The 25009-nt window shown below is 28.0% G+C and overlaps 1 protein-coding gene across 2 annotated transcripts in view; it reads left to right on the forward strand.

Moving 5' to 3' along the window:
- Window positions 1–25009, forward strand: part of LOC142326228 (protein peste-like) — a 69416-nt gene that overhangs the window by 16865 nt on the left and 27542 nt on the right. The window contains exons 2-4 of one of the 2 annotated variants that reach the window (XM_075368526.1): window positions 5513–5601; window positions 18228–18346; window positions 24648–24802. In XM_075368526.1, coding sequence (XP_075224641.1) covers window positions 18230–18346; window positions 24648–24802 — 272 coding nt within the window. In that variant the 5' untranslated portion in view covers window positions 5513–5601; window positions 18228–18229. Of the gene's footprint in view, window positions 1–5512; window positions 5602–18221; window positions 18351–24647; window positions 24803–25009 lie in introns of those variants that run through there. The other variant, XM_075368527.1, reaches the window with a different exon arrangement.

The following is a 25009-nucleotide window of genomic DNA, read 5'->3' on the forward strand; positions in this document are numbered from 1 at the left end:
AAAATGTAAAGTAATCTAAGAATTTAAGCCAATTTCTGCCAAAAATAAATGCGGAGCGGAAAATGGAGGCAACCATTTTTTATTTAATATATAAAACAATGTCGCGCCAAATTTTGTACAATGTAAAAAAAAAAAATTAAATAATATAATAAAAACCAAAAAAACACGTTTAGCGTCATATTAAATAATATTTCTTTAATTAATGACTATTTAAATTTTTTTGTAATAAATAAAAGAAAAAGATAAACTTTAACATAGATAAGAGTAATTATTTTTCTGAATGTCTGATTTTATCTCAACAATAACAACAATAATGATGTTAAATTACAATATTATTATTTTTTAATAGATGAAATTAAATAGTGCTGGATTCATTAGTATTGTAATAAAGGCATAAAATTATGACCTATTAACTAATGTCTAATCTGATATAAGTTCAATAAATAACATTTTTTAATTTAATCCTTTTTGTTCATTATCAAATTAAAACTATTAAAGAAATATACTCCATTATTAAAGTTAATTCATTAATTTTATACATAAATATATAATTTTTTTTAATAATATAAATTTTATTTTTTGATAATAACCAACAATTACGTACAGACAATCAAGGATCTTTTCATCATTATCAAACAAAATACGTCATAAATATGTGTGTATTTCAGTAACGACTTGTTTGTTTTACTGCTTGCATGAGTCATGTAATTCATTTGATGATTTTAGTGTTCATCAGACATAATTTCATACCATAGCGTTAGTCATTAATACTAAATTTATGTCATACACTGTCATATATCATAACAGAAAATAGCATTCTATTTTTAGTGCAATAATATTTTTAATTATTTTCCAAGAAAATAAAAATGGAGTTTTTTATTTTAGCAATAACAAAAAGTAATCGGCAGATTAATTAAATTGTTATTGCAGATTTTTACATGAAGAAAGACAATAATAATATATCACCATACTTGCAATTAAAGAACTGCGTGAAATACTAATGAAATTTAACATTATGTAAAATAGTTAAATATCTTATTTTTCTGTTTAATTTTCATGTAAGGTAAAAATATGAAATAAAAAAAGGTTTAATTTCTAAAACATATTAGAAGTCAAAAAAATAAAAAAAGAGTACTGTATATACTGATTAAAAATTAAAATACCTGGTTAAAAAGAGATGGAGGAAATATAAGAATAAGTAGATGGAAAAGTAAAAAGTGGAGAAGAAGGAAAAGAAACAGAATAAGAGGTTAAAATGTGTGAGAGGAGGAAATGAAAAATTGCAAGTTTTGCTGTTATAAAATTGAAGAGTCTGCTTTCAACTCCTCTGAAGAGGAGCCAACTCCTCTTTACCAAAAATTAAGTATTTTATCTGTATTCATTAGCTTTACAATGTGCTAAAGTTATTTCGTTTTAATAATACAGGGTCATTCACGGAAACCGGATGTTTTTAAAATAATCATAAAAAATTGAATATATTTACTTTAAAAAAGTTTTATTCGTACTGAAACACTTGTTAAATCAAAGCATTTGTTACTTACTCATGAACGAAAAATTATGTCCGACAAGTGATGTCCATTTTGGGCAATACATTGTTGTAGCCTTTCGCGGTAACAGGCCTCAATTCTTTGCAGCATGTCTACATCAATCTGGGTGACGTGATGACGAACTGCGATCTTTAGGTCCTCCAATGTACGCGGTTTATTGCCGTACACACGCGATTTCAGAAACCCCCCAGAAAAAAAATACAACTACTCAAGTCGGGGGACCGAGGGGGCCAAGGAATGTCGCCGAATCTGGAAACGATCCGTCCCGGAAACAAGTTACGGAGAACAGCCATCGTTGCCCTCGCTGTGTGCGCTGTAGCTCCATCCTGCTGCAATAACACATTTTGAAAATCGATTCCCCGGTTTCGCAACTCAGGGATGAAAAATGTATTCAACATCGCAATGTAACGATCAGCTGTTACAGTTACGGCAGCGTCATTTTCTTCAAAAAAATATGGTCCAATAACACCGACCTTTCCTATTGCACACCAGACAGTTACCTTTGTGCTATTAAGTGGTCTCTCGTTAAGCTGATGTGGGTTTCTTTCTGCCCAATACCGGCAATTCTGTTTGTTGACGAAGCCATTCAGATGTAGTCACTCATTAACAATAACAAATTTTCATTTTCTTCAAAAATGGTAAGCATTTGTCGACAAAATTGTAATCGCTGCGTGAAATCTTGCCCGTTTAACTGCTGCACGACGGCTATCTTGTAAGGATGGAAATGCAGGTCTGTATGCAGAATTCGTCTTACCGTACTTGTGCTCATTTGAAGCGCTGCTGAATGCCTCTGAATAGAGTGGCGTGGGCTTCTGACAATGGCTTCCCTTACTCGTTCGATGCTCTCCGGAGTGCTAACAGTTCGTCGGGGACCCGGTGGTTTTTTCTTCAATTTTGAACCGCTTGTTCGAAGGTTGTTTACCCATCGCAATATTGAGTTACGAGAAGGGACACTTGCATTACGATGGATATTAAACTGACGACGGAATTCTCGCTGAACAGCAGTTACGGATTCGTCATTTCGCACAAAACTGTCATACGCGTACAGGCATTGGTCTAGCGTCCACGGCTCCATCTCAACGACTAAAATGTAATTGCTATGAACAAAGGAAACGTCAGATACCAGCCACGTGCCTCTCCCACCACGAACGCCCGAGTACAACCCACTTCAAAAACATCCGGTTCCCGTGAATGAACCTGTAGAAAAAAAACAAGTAAAAATTCTGAGTTAGATTCAAATTAGGACAGCTTCTCAGAATTATAGCTTTTCATAACCGGCCAACACTGAAACTAAGTTGTGAGTTCTGATGGACCCCATTTCTCAATATGGCTGCTAATGTGCTTTTATATGCAGTGAAAAAAACGTACTACTCTTTTCTAGAATGTATTTTTTTGTGAGGGTTATTAGATTAATTTGGTTTAAATAATGTATCCTGAAAAACTATGAATAGTGCCGGACACATCAATGAAGGTAATACAAAAATCTAAATAAAAACTCATTTCGTTATTTTTTAAAAATTGTTTACAATTTTAGTTTTAAAGAGCTGTTGTCATTTTATTTAATGAACATCATAATTTTTTATTACCTACTAGCCGGTCGGGACTCGCTTCGCTCGCCCGATTATCTACCCCCAGGGTCGCCTTGAGCCGAGGTCCCAGGTTGGCCCGGATGAACCCCAAAGCTGACTCAGAGGTTACCTGCGGCCAATCCTAGAGCCACAGAGCTTGCTTCGCTCGCTATTCCTGTCTATCAAAGGACTTAGTAACCTGGTCCCCCGCAAAGTACGTTACGCTCATGGTTGTGAGAGTAATACTGATGAATAACAATTAATGTATTTCAGGCTTTATAGAAACTTGAAAAAGAAACTAAATTAGAAAACACAGAATAATAGAAACTACGGTAACTAGAGTACATACTCGTACATCTTTGACTACAAAAAAATTCATAACTTATTTCTGTTCCCATGGTGACAGAAATATAATAGTGAAGTAAAAGGATTAATATATTTTTTATTTAATGAATATCTCTAATTCGCAATTTTATCCCCAAGGGAGCTAGGGCCTCGTTATACGGCTTAAACCTTCCCTGAGTTAAGACGACCACTGTATCTTACAAATTTGAAAGCGATCGGTCGGTTAGTTTTCGCGTAATATCAGAATAAACAAACAAAAGTTTTGCCCTTAGATATACTGCATTCACAGGTATTGCATAAATAATTTTTAGTTTATTAATCTTCATAAGAATTTTATGTTTTCTTTGCACAATAATTTTTTTTAAAACTTGCATTATTTTGTCCATAAAAAATTGCAGTTTTGTAAAACTAAATGAATTTTTCTCATTTTGTTTGCTTTTGAAATTTAAAAATTCAAAAGTGGCCAACTCCTATGCTCTAAGTTTTAAATATAGCCAACTCCCCGATCTGAGTTTCAAAACCAGCCATGTGGATTTTCAAACTTAAGTAAATCTATAAAAAAGAAAAGATCGTCCTGCTTATAAAAACCAACTTTTAATGAGCCTGGTATCCAATAAAAATTTTATAAAAAAAAATATCAGCCCTTTAATATGACTAAAATTATGATTAAATATTATCTTCCTGACATGAAAACATTGGAGTTTGAAACCGAGCTCTTCAATTTGCAACATAAAGAGTAATATATTCTGTTATAAAACAGTGTCCAAAAATTAAACATTTAATTGATTCTCAAAAACTGTCTCATCCATATTTTTAAATTTTTAAGTAGATACAAAGCATATAATTTTCTTGTCATCTCTTTATAACTTGATTTTAAATCATTGTTTGAACTAATTACAAAGGTTTTTTTTTTGTTACTCAAAATGATCGCATATTAGTGATTTTTTTTTTAACTGAAGTTTTAAAATATCCGATAACTGATTTTAAATTACAATTTTGACAGAACTTTTTTTCTTAAAAAGCTTTAATTCAGCCAGATTTAAAAAAAAGAAAAGTAGGTTTTTGAAACTATAAAGTATTAAAATAGTTTGTAATGAAATGTATCACAGACTAAAAAAAAAAATTTAAGTCATTAGAAAAATGTTAAAATATTTATTATAGTTATAAAAGCATTTCGGAACATTCCGAAATATATTTAAAATATGGATCATTTTCATCATAAGGAGTTTAATCAGGCAGTGATTGAAATATTACACATTTCATTTTGGTGTTAACCATTTCTTGTTAGTTAACAATGCTGAGAAAATAGTCTAAAATTTTTTTTTGTTAACTAATCCACTGTTTACCGAACTGGTTTTTTTAACTTTGTGACGTAACTTTAATTGCGTTTTTTTGTACTTCCATGAGTTACTTTTTTCCTTATCTGCGTTTTCTCTATTTCCACGAGTTACCTTTTTCCTTGTCTAGGATCAAAGTCTTTACAACTTCCTTTACTAGTTTTTCTTCCTTTTAACTAAAATTAGTTACAAGTTACTAATTAGGTACAATTAGGTACAAATTTAATATTTTTTTCTTTTTATTTAGGCTTTCTTATCTATTGATAGATCTTGAAAGATTTCCAGATTCTCAAAGACCTTTACTAGAAATTGAACTCGGTAAGAATCAAATATTTTGCCCCCTAAAATATTGTTAACACAATAAAACTGTTAGCGCGTAACGTTGAATATGCTAAAAAGTCGTCAATCTAACTGGTACATCAAAATAAAACACTACTTATACAGATAAGTTGGTTGAGATAAGCAATTTATTTAATCAATGTATAAAATTATTATCAGCATATTGAAATTAAGAATATAAATTTAAAAAAAATTAACGGTGGAAATGGAGACGGTTAGTGAATATGTTTGGAGTAGAGCAAAGATAACCGTGCGAGTATATTTAATGGTAACCACATACAATTCTATTTTAATATAATATTTTATGAATAATAATAATAATAATAAATTAGTTTTACATTTCATTAAATTAATTTTATATTGTTTTGTTTTCCAGATTTGGCAGAGTGCTAACCTTTCTGCCGTGTGGGGTAACTTCGTCATTTCCTTTCTCTACGTTTATTAAAAAAAAATATAAAATTTAAGGTAACACATAAAATACATTCTTTTTTTTATATATTTTTTATTTTAAAGGAAACTTATTTATTGAACCAAACAGATTTCCTCTTGTATTTGTTGCAGTAATTATTATTATTGTTATTATTATTATTGTACATTTTTTCCAATAATCATTGAATTCCTTTAATGTAGCACTCCAGTTTCGTGATAATATTTTTATCTTCCTAAAATAATATTTCCTCAATCAAACAAAATCTTTAATTATATCTTTCCTATGAACAAATATTTTGAATCTATATTCCAAATATTTGCCATCATTTTAATAATATTCTTCAACAGTTCTTTCTAGTAATAAATAAAATAATCTTATTTGAATGACATATATAAAGTCATACTTGTTTTTATGTCTATCTGATTTTTCTTCTCGGTGCTTTCTTATCTAGCTCATTTTAAAATCTTTTTATTTTGTAATTTAATTTTGTGTTAACCCAAAATAATTTATTATTTTTATTTATTATAAAATTATTTATATTTTTGTTAACACAATACGTTTTTGTCTATTTTTGTTTTTTATTTAATGTTATATTTTAAAGTAATAATTTTACAACTATCTTTGTATTTTATTTAACGTTTATAATTATCGCTATCTGTCGATCTCCATAGCAGAGTGTTAGCATCTCCGCCTTTCATCCAGAGCTCGGGGTTTGAATCTCGGTCAGGTGTGGCATTTTTCATACCCTACAAATTTCCATTTTCATATTCCAACGTACATCGCAATCTCGTAGGGGGAAGATACCCACCTTGTGACGTTACCGGTCGTCACACCACCCCCACCGTTCCGAGCACTGAGGGGCTTTACCGAAGATCATCTTTATACCCTCTAACTGATTACATCTCACAGTCATCAGCCAGACCTCGGTCGGGATACCACCGATGTAAATGCCTCGGCAGACATTTGCGTTAGTAAAATACAAATCAAATTTTGCCTTCACGTAGGTCTCAAACCTATCACGTTAATCATTTTCACACTTTCACAAGCTACAGCTCCAAAACGGTAAGTCGTACAAGAAAATTGTTTGAATAAAAGTTGTCTGTTTTTTGTGATTAACAACTTTTTCAAATGCAATACAGACGAAAAACAAATTTTTCCGGTGAAAAAACCGAAAAAAAACGTTATTTACAACTTCAGTGCCACCTAGTATGTCAATTTCAAATTATTCGGCATAACTTTACAGACATTAATTGTAGAGGAGAATGTTCTCTACATTTTTTGTTTGAAAAACTTTTCTCTAAAATGCATAAATTCAGAGAAAAACGCATTTCAAAAACTTTTTGAGTTTTTCAAAAATCTATGGTAGGGGGATGTTAAAAATCTGGAGTTAAGCTTCCCTCATCACCCCTAACATATGGAAAAAACATCAATCGGTAGGTAAGGATTTTCAAATAAAAATACAAATTGACTGTACTATTTGTATTTATGTTTGATTTTACTGTTATTTTGTTTTATGGTTTGTTAAATTGTTGCTGTTTTTGTTTATGTTCGATTATAGATTTGTTTGTTTTTCGTTAGTTATGTTTTATGTTACTGTTATCTTACATTATTTATTGTTATTGTTATGCCTGTTAGTGCTTTTGTGTGCGTTTTATGATTCGTTGTGTGTCGAATTCATTTTTACCACTCTGGTAGGTAGATTTCAGTTTCTTTTTCTTAGAAAGTCATTCAGTCTTCTTTGAAACTTGGTTAGATGTGTTTTGTTTGGAGTTTATGTTAGTTGGTAGTACTCTGATGTGGATGTCGCTTGTGCATCGGTGGCATCCTGGTTGAGGTTTGACTGAAAGATGCCATTGCCGAGGTACTGAAGATGATCTCCGGTAAAGCCCATAAGATCTAGGTACGGAGGGGGTGGTGTGGCGACCAAAACCGTCATATGCAGGGTGTCTACCCCTATGAAGTCAGAATGTAAATAAATTATATGAGCACTGAACATTTTGGAAGAAAAGATTATTAAACTTTTTGGATAGAGTTAAACATTTCATTTACTTTTTAACTTTTTACATTGTGGGCGATAGTATATTGTTTATTTTTCCTTTCTTATTAGAAAAAAATCTACTCTTTTGATTAAAAATTTATTCAAATTTTTTGACAAATTTCCCAGCACTTTCTATAATAGCATGCTAAGTATTTCTTTTTTTTGTTTGATGATCTCGCTAATAAACTTGAAAGTTGTCCGTGGGATGTGGAAATGAAATTTTGTAGCATATGATAAATGCCAAACCTGATCGGGATTTGAACTCGAAACGTCCAGATAAAATACCGAGACGCTACCTCTCCATCACGGAGATGGGCGGAGGGAATTAATTCTTTGAAATACTAGAATCTTGTCAATGAGAAAATTTCATTCTAGTACCAGAGAATAACTTTAAGTTCTTTAACGTTAAGTTATAAGTTATAAGTGTTATGTTACAAAATTATTTTAAACCGCCAAGACGGGGTACAATTAAACAATCCTTCAATAATCAACAAGGTGTTGTCATTCATCAGATATTAACACATACAGTCCACCATCGCTCTAAAGTCTACTGCAACACTGTTAACCAAGGGCGTCCCGTCGACTTCCCAACAGTATTAAAAAAAAAAACCTGAATTTTATTTTACACTACAAAACAGGAATTACTTTCTTGCCAACCCTTGTATTTTAATAATAATCGAAAATGATCGCTTATTGTTTTTATTTGTTGGCTTCTTTAACTATCTTTTCTGAAAACTTTTTTTTTTAATAGATTTTTCTCTTAAAACATGAGATCTCTCCTTCCATTTATAATGTAGATTTGTGAGTTTCAAACAATACATTTATTGCACTTGATATGCATAAAAGAAAAAAGGAAAACAAAATTTCAATATTTTATACTAAGTTTTCCTTTGGTTTCACTAGTAAATATTCATAAACATTTAACTTCAAATAATGAAATTCAAAAAATTTCACACGAATTCAGTTCAGTATGTGGATTCTAATAAGTTTAAATGTCAAACCTGAAAAATAGTAGAAGGTGAAGTAAAATTATCGTACTTTCCTAAATTGAATAGTAGTAGACCAGATCACGATATTATTTTTATTGATAGTAGATAATAAAAAAAATCATATCTAATAATTAATTTAATCGCTTAATTTATTATGCTACTGCTCCAAAGAAATCCATTAATATATGGAGGTATGGTAAGAATTCCAATGTTATTGTTAAAAATTAGATGATGAAACTTTTGCAAATAATGGTTTATATTGAAGGTAAACTATTTTTATACTCAAATAGATATACTGAAATATATTAAATTAAAACTTTAATTTCATATAATAATTTATATCTATATTTCTCAGGTTATAGGCTTAGGCCGTAGGGATTTTTGCTCTATACATCTTGATGCCAAAATTCTAATATGTATCACAGTACACGAAGTAAATGAACGAACTCTGTTAAACACTTTAAGTGCTGGGATAGTAAAATTTACATTACACATTCAATAATATACCTCCATCATGTTCTGACTTATGAGCTAATCAGCTGGATTCATGATCAGAAGGAAAAATATTATTTATATAATCTATAATAGTCGTAGTAATACAGATTAAATTTTGGATCCTGGGAAAACTAGGGCTGTACATACACAATGTTTATGCATAACCCAACGTAAATTTTGTCTTTTAGTAATAATATTTAGATTATAAATATATACAGAGGGTTCTGTTCAAATAAATTTCAGTCCAATCCCAGACACCTGATATTTTCATAATCTATCTATTCTCTAGATACAATGTTTTGAATGATTATTAAGGGAAAAATTTAATATTAACGAGAACGCACGTAAACAATAATAAATGGTCTATCCAAAAATTTCAGAGATCAACCTAAACTTATACTGTCTTTTCTTTCACGTACTTTCTTTATGAAGATTGATTTAAATACTTGCTACACTGCATCTTACGTGCTTATAATTTTATAAAACAAAAATTATAAATCTATATAAATATAAATGTAAAAGTTCGTTTGTTCAAAATCTTAAATCTCCGAAAATTGTTCACCTATTCCTTTGAAATTTTGACACAAAGCTGCATTCTAATACGCGCGTGTTTTTATATACCTAAGATGTCACACCTATGACAGGTAAAAACATGCTTTTTTTGAAAAACAGTACTGTCTGTTGGACGTAAAAGCGACAAAAGCTATACTTAATATTTTACGATTCCATTTCATTGTTTCCGATATGTATGTCCGCTATAGACTAAAAAACTACTAGACCAATTTACGCGCTGTGAAATAGGGAAAAAGGGAAAAATCGAAAAAGGTAAAAGGGAAGAAACTAAAAATGGAAGAAGAGGAAAATGCAAAAAATAAAAAGGGGAAAACGGGGAAAAGAAAAATGGGAAGGAGAAAGGAGAAAATAATAAAAAGGGAAAGAGGAAGGGTAAAAGGGAAAGAGATATAGTGGAAGGAAAGGAAAAGGAAAAGGGGATACGGGAAAGGAAATGGGAAAAGTGGGGGAAAGGAAAATGGAATATGATAAAAATGGAAAAGGGGAAAAAGAAAAGGGTAAAAGGGAGAAGAGGGAACGGTTAAATTTTGTGAAGTGCCGTAATGTTCATTTTAATGTTTTATCAAATTTTCAAATGTGTTCATTTAATCTATATATATATATATATATATATATACTCTAACCTAGCAATAGCGAAGCACTGCCGGGTCTGCTAGTAAATGAAATAATAATAATAATCTTTTTTTACTAAAAAATAGTAAAAATACTATCATAGTTCTACTATGATTCCCATAGTAGAACTTAACATGTGATTCAACCAGTTTTTAAACAATGTAATATCTTCATCCAGCTATACATTTTTTTTATTCTGGTAAATTCGAGTTATAAAAAACAAAAATAATATGAATTTCGTAACCAAATTTATATTTTAATTTCAAGTTTTTGAATCATGAAGCTCAATTCTTTTGGAGATGGACCAGTTCAGTGAAAAATATTTAATTTGAACGTAAAAACACAGTTAGTTAATTCACTTTTTAATTTAGAAATTATAAAAATATTTTCGTTATGTTTATTTATCTTTTCGTAGATAAACAATTACTTTCTTATCATATCAGATTTTCTTGGTAATGGGACAGAGAAAAGCTGCATAATCAAATTTATAAATATTTAATTTTACGAAATAACATTTATTCATACCTTTCTCTAAAAATAATTTTCGAATTTTTAAATTATTTCAATATTATTTTAAAGTTCTTATTATACTACACGATTTTTCTTTAATATGAAAATGATTAAAAATAATCTAATTATTACGTAACTAATCTTTACGTAATCGTGTTTACATAATTATATTTTAAATAATCATAAGTGAAATTTTACTCTTGGATTTGGCTCTTGTTTTACTTGTCGTCTGTTTCATTACTCAGTTATTTTTCTTTTATTTTTAATTTCAAGATCCTTTTATTTTTCTTCTAGTGTATTTGCTTTTTATTTATTCTAAAAAGGTAATTTTTCTGTTTGAATATTAAGAATCATATTATAAAAGATTGCGGTCAAAGCTGATGAGAAATGCAAAAAGAAAACAAAATTTTATTTTTGAATAAAATAAATAAAGGACAATATTAAATGAAAGAAAAAAAGAAAAAATGAATAAATAAGGAGAAAAAATTATTAAAAAATAAATAAAAAAACCAATAAAATAAAAAAATAAATAAATATAAAAAGATTTAATTAAAAAGTTAAACAAAATTTTAACATAAAAAAATATTGAAAAAAAAACTTAACAACTACAAAAAAATGGGCGTGTTATTAATTTGAATTCTACGTTCAGCATTTCGCGGAAAATTTTCCGGAGAAAACTGTTTATGAGTCGGAACTTATTTCGACTTTCGGAATAAAAGCGGGAGCAATTGAAAGGAAATTATACAGCCTTTGTCATCTAGTTTGAATAGATATTTTTCTTGTAATTAATTCTGTAATTTTTGTGGTAAGTATCTATCACAAAAATTTAATCAGAATAAAATTAATTAAACCTCTTTCTTATTGGAATATTAATAAAATAAATATTTCTTTATCGGCAATCTTTGTTTCATGATATTATTTCCCGATTTTTTATTGTTATTGTTTCAAAAAATTAATTTTTTTCCAATAATTTTACATAAAATTACATAAATTACTAAAATAATTTTACATTCGATACATTACATATTTTAATAAAATATTTTATTTTACAACAATTAAAAATTATGTTAGAGTATATTAATTTATATAAAATTATTAACACTTTGAGATTTTATTATTAAATCTTGATTTTAATTAGAACATGTGTATTGTAAATTACTAGTCAAAAGAGTGCGGCTGGTTGGAAATTCAAACCTGATTGTTACATTTAATAGCTTTCATCCAGTGTGGAATTATTATGTCACGAAATTCAACCGCAGACAGAAAGTTAAGTACGGAAGTTTAATCCTTATAAATAAATTTTTCCTAACTTTATCGTATTTTTACTTACTGTATTTCAATACGGAAAAATCGTGATAGTATAAAAAGATATTAAAGAAAGATAAGAAACCAAATACATAGTTTGAATTTATCACACGAATATAATTGTATTTCAATTTTTAAAAATATTTAGAGTTGGTCAAAAGTGCTCAAATTTAGCACACACCGCTTTTCACAGTTTAAAATATTTTTGTTTATCTGTTTGTCAGCGGATCCTATCGTCAGAGTAATGTTATAACTCAGATATTGAATACTGAGAGAATATAGTGAAAGTTCTTAAATTTTAACACCGATTTAGTCCTGTCTTACTTTTCTTCGGGAGTAAACATTTTACCGTGGTGTAACGATTCCATCATTCAACATGATCCGACATCTGAGAGCAATATTTACAGTTTTTATAAATCTTCAAACCCCTTCTACAGATCTTTATTTTATGCAAATTTTTGTCAACTACGAACCAAACTTTTAAAATATTTAATATAACAATAATGATAAGCATCGTTATTCGTCAATAGTAAGTGACCAAAATAAACGGCTTTATCTTCCGAACATGCTTTTATAAATCGCTACTAAACTATCACCGTTTAAAGAGTAAACGTATGCGAAATGATTTTCCTAAAATACTGGGGTATTGCTCAACGGAGTAGGAGAATTTAAATTAATATAAACTGGTATAAATATTTTAATTTATTTAAATTTTAATTTAAAGAACTGTTAAGACTACCTTTTATCAACATGCTTATCGATGGCTACTCTCATCATACGTATTCACACAGAATTGCCCACTTAAAACAATACTCGTCCTGATATTCTGTGTTTACAATAGCGTGATTTTTTTTCGTAAATGTTTAGGGAGGGTTATATAACGTTTTCCTTTAAAAGGCCGGTATCTATCTACCCGAATCAAAAAGCCGTCTTTCGAATGGAGGGTCAATCTGCTCTGCTTTCCCTCATTGTTAGTTTCCTGCTGAAGCAGTACTTCGATGTTTTTTACGACTTTATCGATATTGTTCTTGATATATAAATAAATTATAGTTTTTATTTTTAAATTTAACTTTCTTAAATCCGTCAATCATAGGCTTTTTATAAGTCAATTCAACCAAATTATTGATACTAGTGTAACCGCAACAGGCAACAATTCTGTCAGTAACAATACTGTCGGTAACAATTAATACAAACTTTGGATAAGCTATAATATTATCGTATAATATCATCTATATTTATCATTTTTATAAAAATAGTTAACAAATTGTAAGAAATCGCATTTTCTATAAAAACGAATCTGCCAATTTTCTGTACGTTTTCCATTCTGGCTCTTTTCTTTTATTTCTGTTGCTTTGCTCTATCTTCCTGAAAAAAATCAACAAAGTCAATTCGTATCTTTTTAACTGAATTCCATAATCTAAACTATCGTAGTTCTTTCACAACAAAAATGAGAGAGGTTTTATTGAGAGTTAGTTTTTAAAATCGTTCTGATCATTTTTTACAAAAAAATATTATATTTAATATAACGTTATTAAATATAACATTTATCAAAAGAAAACAGTCCCAACTCACGCATTAAACGTTATCATCACGCAAACCTCCTTAATTAACTTTTTTATACTTATACATTTATTAACTTTTATTTTTGAATATTGAACATTACTGATGCATTGCGTTCTCAAATGCAACTAAAAAGATTGATGAAAACTCTATCGTTTACTATATCTTTATCGAAAGAAGCGACAGTTTCAATATTACCGTTTTTAAAACAGAATAAAGACATAACCGAAATTTAAATAACATCTAAACATTATTGAATAAGTTAAATAGAAAAATCCCACTTTTTTAAAATAGATTCATTTATTTATTTCCCAAAGCTATTATAAAATAAATATTTATGATTTTATAACATTCATAACATTACATTTTTGTATTTAAAAAATAATAAAAAATGTATATTTTGGAATAAAATAAAACTATATTAGTTATTTATTATATATATTATTATATATTAAAATATATTATATTATTATAATTATATTATTAATTAATATTATTATTATATTATATTGTTATTTATTATATATATATATATTCCATTTCCATTTCCATTTCCATTTTTTTTTTTATTTATTTTATTTCCATTAAATAAAATTAATAATAAAATCATAAATAATTTAATAAAGTAGAAAATATCAAAAGGAAATATAGTTTAAAGTAAAATAATAATAAAAATATTAAAAATCATAAATTATAAAAAAAAATTCAAATAAGATAAAATTATTTATAATAGTAAGATTTAAGTAAGTTAAGTAGGTAGGTAATTCAAACTGAAAAAAGATTACACTTCATCCAATTTACAATTTTCCGAATATTAGGTTTTCTTAAAGGGAATTTTAATATTTTACATCGGATACATTTGTTAATTTGCTATTCGAATTCAGTAATTTCTTATTGCAACTGTCAGATTAACTTGTGTCTTTTGATTGTGTTACCAGATAATTTCTCGATACGTATGAAGTCTGTACGTATTAAAATTGATTTGAAAATGGCTTTTATTTTTATTTAAATAAAATATTCAGTTTTTTATATAAATTTGTCTTAAAAAAGGAAGAAATTTCATAAAGAATTTACTACAAAAAAATCCAGGTTAACCAAAAATCTCTCTTAATGTAAGTTTCTGAAAAACACGTTTTGAACATGAATGTTCGATGATGCTCCCCAGATAATTATACAAACTGTAATAATGACTGAAAGTAGGCAAAATATATTTGCCTTAAGTATTACCAGCTTTAATTTTATGGAATTTCATTATTAAATATTTTAATTTTACACACAGATAAGCCAGTCAATATGTGATTTCCATATAGGTCCATGATAACACCCATATATTTAGTAGTAACTGTTTCTAAAGATGACGAGAAAAATGTTAAAATCCTTTTTTTAATATAAATTTTCATTTTAAATAAATGGAAACCTGACTTCTAATATACGGGAAAAAATTATATATTATATGTATATATATTATTACTATACCCGTCGCGGCTTCGCCCGTGCTATGTGGTTACATATGTTTAATTGTGTGTCGACCAATATTTTGTCGTTTTTGACAAAATATAAACCAAATCGGACCATAAATACGTACAATTTTTCGAAATATCTCGACTCCAGCGCCACCTAGCGGATCGAAACTAATTCAGAAACCTTCATGGGCGTGCGCAAAACAACTCTCCAAACTCTTTTATCGCAATCGGATGAATGGTACAGGAACGCATACGGGACAAGCAAACTAACATTCATTTTTATATACGAGCATATATATATATATATATATATATATATATTGTTTTTAGATAATTCAAGATCAGAAAATGCTAATCAAACCGGGGTTTAAGACGAAAACTAATTCTGCTTCATGATAGAAAAAAAAGTTTTAAGAGACATCTAAGAAGATCAGTACCAAAAGGCAAAATATGATCATCGTCAATATTTAAATAAATTAAATTATTAACATATACTACGAATAAGATAAGATATAAAACTGTTCGATGCCTGAACTGTTCGAATACTGAGACAATTTTCTTGTATGAACCCCAATTGTTCCCAAGGTCAATAATTGTTTCGTGTTTTTAAGATAACTTTAAATTAAAATGAATCGAACCTTTAGGATTTGTTGAAGATTCTAGGAGATTAAGTTTAACCCGCCGGGTTGGTCTAGTGGTGAACTCGTCATCGCAAATCAGCTGATTTCAAAGTCGAGAGTTCTAAGGTTCAAATCCTAGTAAAGGCCGTTACTTTTTTTATACGGATTTTAATACTAGATCGTGGATGCCGATTTTGTTTAGTGATTGGGTTTCAATTAATCACACATCTCAGGAATGGTCAATCTAAGACTGTACAAGAGTACATTCCATTTATATTCACATATATCGTCTTCATTCATCCTCTGACCTCTGAAGAAATACCTTGTTGTGGTTTCGAAGGTTAAACAGAAAAAGAGAAAGAAGATTAAGTTTTCTGAAAAAGAATTAGATGATTGTTTGTTACTTTTAATCTGAAACAAACCGTACGGTCAAAAATCAAATAACATTAAAGCGGTAATAACATGTTACTATACTTTATTCAATGCACTTAATGTAAGTATAGTTATTATCAACTTATAAAAAAAAAAGGAAACTGTGATAATTATAAATATGTATTAATGACTACGGGGAAAATACAGATTATAAATAGCTAATAATAGATACAAATAGACTAATAAAATACGTACCATAAAATAATTAATTGTTGCGTTAACGGGTAAAATTACAATTAATGAATGTTGTTAGTTTTGTTTTTGTTGCAAATCCGAAAAAAATAATTATTTCAAACAATAGCAACGAGAAATCAGGAAATAATATCATGAAATAAGAATTGACAGTACAGTAAAGAAATATTAAAATGTCAATAATAGGGTTTATTAATTTTATTCTAATTAAGAGATAAATCCGAAGGTTGAAATAAGTTGCAATTCATAAACAACTTTCTCCGGAAAATTTTATGAGAAAATGTAACAACGTAGAATTGAAATTATTAACATGCACTTTTTTTTATAATTGTTAATTACTTAATCTTTAATTTTATATTTTTTAATTTAACATTTTAAACAATTTTTTAAATTATTTTATTTATATTGTTTTTTTATTAACCTTTTTCCTTCTTTATGTTTTCTTCTTTTTTTTAATTTAATATTATCCTTTATTTATTTTTTTTCTGCAAAATTTTGTTTTCTTTTCCAATTCCTCACCAACTTTGACCACAATATTTTATAATAAATTTGTTATAATATTCATTCAAACAGGAAAAAGGAATTTTTAAGAAAAAATATCTTTTTAGGACAAATAAAAAGAAAATAAACTAGAAAAAAATGAGATGATCTTGAAAGTTAAAAAAAATATATACGTAGAAATAATTGAGTAATGAAACAGATAACAAGCAAAACAAGAGAATGGTAACGTAACCGAAGTCAGAACTTGAGGATAACTTTGAGTGAAATATCATTTACACTTATTTAAAATATATGTAAACATGATTACGTGAAGATTAACCCGTAGATATTTTTATTTTTACTCGCTTAGATGGATCTACGTTTTATTACTGAAATAAGCATTTCTAAAATCATATATGTTCTTTTATTGAAGAAGTGATACTATTTGCAGTAATTAATCAGTTAGTTTTGTTATGGTTCTTTGAAGTTCTTGAACATAAATGATTTTGCAATGTTGTATTTTTTACTGTTATATTGATTTTAGGAATTCTGACTTGGAAAATTTTAGGAAAGATATTTCAGAGTAATCTTTTCATCTGCATATAAGAACTCGTTCGCAGAAAACTTTCTAAAATAAAGATTTGTTGTTGTAATGTAAAACTCATTTTACATCTCTAAAAACAAAAACTTTGTCAAAAAAAGTTTGCCTAACTGTTTAATTAAAGGAAGGATGCCACGTTAAGAAAAAATTCATCACTACCGAGGTATTAAAATAACTTCCCTACACATATTCCTGCTGTTGAAAGGCACATTTCCAAATTCTGGGTTATTGCATTAACTCGTTATTGCATTAATATGAGTTTAATATAGTATTATAACCTTTATTAAATTAGGTAATGCCTGTATTAAATCTCTATAATCTATATTTAATAATATATATTGTGAATTTAATATAGCAACTGATCACGTTGCGTGAAATAATTTTAAAATGAATCAATAATATTATGAAAATTTTTCAGAGGTGGAAAAAAATGTACAATTACCCAGCCACCATTATATTTATCACAATTAACAAATACAGTTGGTTATATTTGTCAAAAATAATTGTATCGTTATTGAGAAATTTAGTACAGAAATTTCACAGAATTCTGATCGTTCTTAATTAGTAAACGATTAGCGTCATAAATTCAATTTAGAAATTGAATTTAATTTAATTTAATTTCAATTAATTGAAATTATTGGTTAATAGATTTTGTATTCAGCTCAGGATGGTTAGAATTTAATGATTTTGTGCCTTATTTTAATTTATTTAAATATTTATTGTAGTATTCTTTATATATTTATTTTTTGGAGATACATGAGTAAATAAAGATTTTCTATTATTCATTTCAGATATGAGTGTAACGGAAAAGAAAAGAAATCTATATTTGGGATCCGGTATAATTCTATGTTCGTTAGGAGCAATATTTGCGTTATTCTGGTCTCCTATTCTCAAATATTTTACTAATAAAGTGAGTAAGTATTAAACAAATATAAATATTCACAATTTTTTTTTAATGAATAACTTAGCTTAATATGGAAACAAATGGAATCTTACTACACTGTAATATTTTATACATCAGAAGTTGAATCTACATAAACCTAGAAAATTGAAATTTGGTCTACTATATAAAGTGATAAGTTAATTTTTAAAACCCTATTAAAAAAGAAAAATTAATAAAAAATTAATTCTATTATATTTGATAATTAATTTTTTAGGTGTAAAGAAACTCTTATAGTGTTAAATTTATTTTGACAAAATACGAGTATAAGAGAAAATCAGAACATTACATTCCTGTTTTATCTAAATAATTACAAAAATTTCGACCATGTAAGTAACTTGAAGGTGATAAAAATTGCTTCTTTTTGTTTAAATCCTTTTTTTGGTATTTGTAAGTTATAAAAGGGTTAAATTAACAACATTAATCTCCAAAGAGATGATATTTAAGTTGCGCATGCCTGTTTTTTATTTTCTTTAGTTTTGTTTAGGTTTCTCCCTCATCTTCGGAAATTTTAGGGTTTTCTGTGGTTATGGCAGCGCGGATATATATATCTTTATGTGTTGAATTTGTTTTATCATTAATAAAACGGAACGAGATTTTTTGTTTTTAAAAGAAAAAGATCTCTAAATTGGAAAATAAGAAAGAAAATCATTTGCAAAAAAAATAAAATCTAAAATTACACGGATATTTCGATTATTAAACAATGATCATTAGCAGATAACGGGAAGTAACTGTACAAAAAAATTAATTATAAAAAAAATTAACAAATAAGAATATATATGTGAAACTAGAAAGCGAGTACTTCTGCCTGTGTTTCTTAAATAAAAATATGTTTTTGTTATTAAGCATGTGTTGGTAAAAGTATTTTTTTAATTTAAAACCAACCTAAACGACTGACAACATAACTGGAACTGGAAGATAAATTTACAAAAAGACCTAATGCACTCAGATTAAACACAACTGGATAAGATAAAATTTGTTTTATACACGATGAATATTTTAAATAGAGATAACATGAACCTTAAACCAATCAAGAAGTACCCCTTGCCATGTAAAAAAATTAAAAAGGGGAATTATCATTTAATGCTATTATGATTCTCTAAAATATTTTTAATAAATTTAACGTAACAGGAACCAAAAATAAATATTTAACTGCTTATAAAATTCAATTTTAGTCAGTATAATCCATTATTTGCAGAGAATCTTTAAATTACTACCTTAATTAGTATGCATTTGGTCTTATGTAATGGTATTCATACTAATAAGCAAAGCGTATTAAAAAAATTTAATTTCCAATACTGTTTAAACAAAAATTTATAATTTTTTTCTATTCCTACTTTAAACTAACTACTTTAAAAGTCTACTCATAAAAAATTTGTTTTTTTAATTATTTGTTTATTCTAAAAAAAAAAATTATTTTGAAATTACTATGGTCGTCCAGAAAGTAAGAATCGTTTGCGCATCATATCCACGCATCATTACTAACAATAATGGGTGAAAGCCAGCTGGTCTCAGTAGTTTTTCTGCTTGCGCTATACAAAATTTGGTAGAACTGCTGTGACACGGAGTGGTTTTGCGTGTTTTTAATAAATAAAAAAATTGAAAATCCCGCCGATTGTGAGATACGATTGGTCATATGTATTTTTTGAATGCGCAAGATGTTTGTCCTGTGAAAATTCATCGGTAAATTATTGGCTTACTTAGTGATAATGTAGTTAATGAAGGAAGCGTGAGGAAATGGTGCCGTTTACGGTAGAAAGAAAATCTGTTCATGATGAGCAACGCTCAGGTATCCCCACTTTCATTATTATTGAACGATTGAAACAGCGGTTTGATAGTCATATATGTTAAAGAGAACAAACGTTTTACGTTAGATGAATTTAGTGATAAATTTCCTGTATGTTAATGATCTCTGTTATATGAAATTCTTACCGATGGTTCCCAAGAATGTTGACAGACACTCACAAAAAAAAAAAAGAGGCTACTGCTTTGTCATTCCTGGAGCGTTACCACTGAGATGGCGATGAAATACTGAAGATGAAACGTGGGTTTCGCACTACACACTAGAGACTAAACGCCGATCATACCCTTGGCATCATTCTCGATAGCTTTCACAGTCAACAAAATTCAAACAAACACTTTCAAAACGCAATATGAAGGCCACAACTTTTTGAAATGGCCACGAAGTCTTACTGTGCGAGTACATGCTTCATGGACAGACAATTAATGCTTATTCGGAAATTTTGATGAAACCGCGCGATTCAAAATCACAGGCGTGGTCTTTTGACTAGTGGTGTGTTTACTTCATGACAATGCACGTCCACAAGCCCCCAAAAAACTTGTAAACTTCTCAGGAATTTCGGATGGCATGTTTTTGTCATCCGCCGTTCAGTTCAGATCTTGCTGTAAGCGATTTCCACCTGTTTACAAAATTTAAGGAAATTTTGGAGGGAACCGGCATGAAAAACGTCAAGATAGCTGTTTGTAAGTGGGTTTTTCTAAGTGGCGGCGTTCTTTGACGACGGCATACAAAAACGAGTGCCACGATTTGACAGATACTTAAAATTATGAAGTGATTGTGTGGGAAAATAGCTAATAAATGTATTACGATGCTTACATTGAAATTAATACTATTAATTTGTTATTAAAAAAAGGTTTTTACTTTCTGGACAAATCTCATTTATAAAAATTATGAAAAAAAATAAATGAGGATAAAAAATTTGAAGAGGTTAAGAAAAAATAACTTTTTATTAAATAAAACTGGAAAAATTCTTCATAATTTTTTTTTTTAATTTCCAAAATAAACGCAATTTATCTATGTATTTATTCTTTTAAGTCTATTTTATATAACTTAATTTTTCAATTAAAATTTTTTATGTTTTTTTTTTTTTTTTTATGTATCATGTTGCAAAAATAATGTATTTTTATTTAGTTTAAATATAGTATTTTTAATTAGTTTTTATTTAATTTAACTATTGTATTTTTAATTAGTTCTTTTATTAATCGTCTTGTTATAATGACATGAACTCGCGGCTAGCACAAAAGTTTCTTTTGCTACCTCCGTACAGGATAAATATGTTGAATAAAATTGTGTATGTAATTTTCTGTTGACAATAAAATAAATATAACAACTGTAACAAGTGAATGGGGAATGTCTTATTTTTTTGCTTGCTTATTTAATGTAAACAAAATATTAATTATATACAGTTGTTTAAAATTGCATTTGTTTTAATTTAATTTGTCACAGATATAAAATATTTAATATTAAAAAATAATAAAGTTTCTTTATTAAATAAAATCATACAAAAATATTTTAGTAATTATATCTAAAACATCTAAATAATATTTATTATTATAAATAAATAAGTTTATTTTAGCCACCTAATATAAACAGATCGGTTTTTCTTTAATTATATCAATTAATAGATAAAATTCTACAAATATGTCTTATAACCAATAATTTCTCATTGAACTTCCCACTATTTTGACGCTTTTGCACCATATTTTTTCCGGTTAAAGGGTATTTTCATGTAATAAGACAAGACAAAATGGTTATTTAAAAAATAAAAACTATTGGTTTTGGTTTAGTTGAAAAACATACCGTTGGTCTTTATAAGCTATAAACCGCTGGTTTTAAAACCGATTAAGTAAAGTTAAATTAAATAAATTTAAAAGTAATGAAAAACAGTTATTATTACGTTAAAGATGAAATTTTGATTGTAAATAAATAGATTTAATATTGATGTTTAATAATCGAAAACGAAATTCGTTCGTCCAGAAACTTCAAAATTATACGGAAAAATTGGAGAAAATTTTTTATTAAGCAATTAAAAGAAAAATTAGAAATGATTAATTATTATGCAGCAATTAAATTCGATTTTTATAATTCTCTTTTGAGACATAAAGTCATCAACCTTCGCTAAGGAGTGGGCGTTTAAAAGAAGAAGCAGAAGTACAGCATATTTAGGCCTGATTAGTTTTTTGACATGTATTATTTAAAAACAGAAAAAAGTATTTTAATGCTTACATACACACACTTTGTAATCAGTATATTAATAATTTATTTCTACAATAAATATATTTGTTTTATCAAGAAACTTACCGATATATTATTAAATTAATTGTTTTATATGCATGTACATATACACAGTGTTCCACGGAGAAACTTTCAGGATATATTCTACTAGTGAAAAAAAAGGTCTGGAAACGCTTTGTTTGAAGTTACGGCTAGCGAAAGATCTCGCCCGGATTTCAGCTCTTCTAATAAAAAGAGCCCTGTTGTAATTTTTGGGACCAAAATTAAGAAGTAAAGTTGGTAACTTCTTATGTAATTTGTGCTGGGAAATAGGATAAAACAGGTCTCAGAATCGTAACTCCAGTAGATTTTAAGGTATACGATGTAAAACACAAAATTCGGTGTCGAAAAACAAGGTTTTTTAGATTTGTACTAAAATAAGTTTGTTAAATGACTAATCAATGCGGAAGATTCAGTAAAAAAACTTGTAGAGAATTTAATTATGAGAAAATTAGTGTAAATACAGCCAATAAAGAGTAAATAAAAACCATTAAAAATCGGTTTTTTATTGAAGCAAAACAATTGAAAAATAGATTGAAATTCGCCAAATTCATTCTGTACCTAATAACTATTATTCTTAATATAGCAAAGCAAAGTAAATACATGAAACGATAAATTATAACAGAATAACAAACCAGAGTTATAGTAATTGTTCGAAATTCCCTCCTTCACAATGTACACAGCACTCTGCCCGACGTAAAATATTTCCGGTGATTTTCCGTATCATCACAGGATCGTTCGTATAAATTCAATAGCATTTCGTATTTTAATGAGTAACTCTTCTTTAGTATTAATCTTTTGTTGGTATACTATCGTTTTCATATGACCCCAAATGAAGTAATCTAGTAGTGTTAAGTAAAGTGATCGTGGTGGCCAGTTGATTGGTCCACCACGTCCAACCCAATTCTAGAAGCCAATGACAGAAATTTAACTGCTGGGGTTTATCTGTTGGCAGCAAATTTTGAACCTTCCGCAGGCGAGAAGGGTAAAATATTCTATTTCTGTAGGATGCGAAAAATTTTATTGTTTGTCAAACCAAGGCGATATGAAATTCGCCTCGTACTAGTTCCTGGACTACGCTGAATATGTTGAATTACACGATGTTCATCCTTAACACGATGATTTACTCGGCATTCAACAGAAAACGAATACGTTGGAAATGACCCTTTCGTTCGTAAATGCTGATACACTGAAGAAAACGTTTTCGTATTTGGAATCTGGTTTTCAGAAATCTCTCCTGATATTCACGTCGAGAAGTTTCAGAATTTTCGTTACAGAAACCATAAACAAAAAGTATATTGGCATATCCCCGTTAGAAAACTGAAACGGAATTTTATACTACGATATGATAGCACTACATTTTATCTATATGATAATTTGTGATAAAATATTCAAACGAATTTCATTGTTGAACAGTTGTTAGTATTGCCAAACTATGCATTAAAAATCTTTTAAATATTTATAAAGTAACATATATTTCAATTTGATTTGTTACGTAATTATTTTGTTTTACTTGTGTACATTATTAAACATACACAGCTAAAATTTTTTCTTTTAAATTTTGTATTTCTTTTAAGTTATTTTCAGTAATTAGCGTTTTTGCTTTTAAAAAGAATTTTTATTAGTACAGAAAGAATAATACGATTTTCTGTCTATTTTTGATCTTTTTGCTTCAATAAAAAAACAATTTTTAAAAGATTTTATTTACTTTTTACTGGCTGTATTTTCGGTAATTTTCTCATAATTAAGTTTTTTTACTAAATTTTCCGCAATGTAGTCATTTAATAAAGCTATTTTACCACAAACCTAAACACGAATTGATTTTCTACCGCGAATTTTGTGTTTTACATCGGATATCTTAAAAACTACTGGAGTTACAGTTTCACCTGTTTCATCCTATTTCCCAGCTCAAATTACATAAGAACCATCAATTTTACTCCTTAATTTGAGTCCCAAAAAATACAGTAGGGCTTTTTATTAGAAGAGCTGAAATCCGGACTAGATATTTTGCTAGCCGTAACTCGAAACAAAACGTTTCCAGACCTATGTTTATATGAGTTTTTTCATTATTTTCACCATTTTAACATATCTTGAAATTTTTTCGTTTCATCGTGGGATCTCTGTGTAAAAGAATAAAAATTGTAATTATTTAAATAATAAGTATTTTCTTTTAATTATGTATTTATTATATTACAGGAACTGAGTTTACTTAATAATTCAACATCATTTAAGAACTGGCAAGCACCACCAGTACCTATGCATATGGATTTTTACTTTTTTAATTGGACAAATCCAAATGAAATTTTAACTGAAAAACCATCTTTTGTTGAATTAGGTCCATATAGATATATGTCAGTATATATAAAAAGTACATATGAAATTTTATGTAATAATAATATAATCATTCTTATTTATATTCATTAGTTATTATTAATTATCTTTAATTACAGTAAAATCTTAGTTAAATAAACTAATAGATACATATTATATTGTTAAAAATACCGAAGAATAGAGGATTTCAGACATTTTTTGTTAACAATAGATTCGATTTTAACAGA

This window comes from Lycorma delicatula, chromosome 6, assembly GCF_047948215.1.
Source record: "Lycorma delicatula isolate Av1 chromosome 6, ASM4794821v1, whole genome shotgun sequence".
In the NCBI taxonomy this organism is placed as follows: Eukaryota; Metazoa; Arthropoda; class Insecta; order Hemiptera; family Fulgoridae; genus Lycorma; species Lycorma delicatula.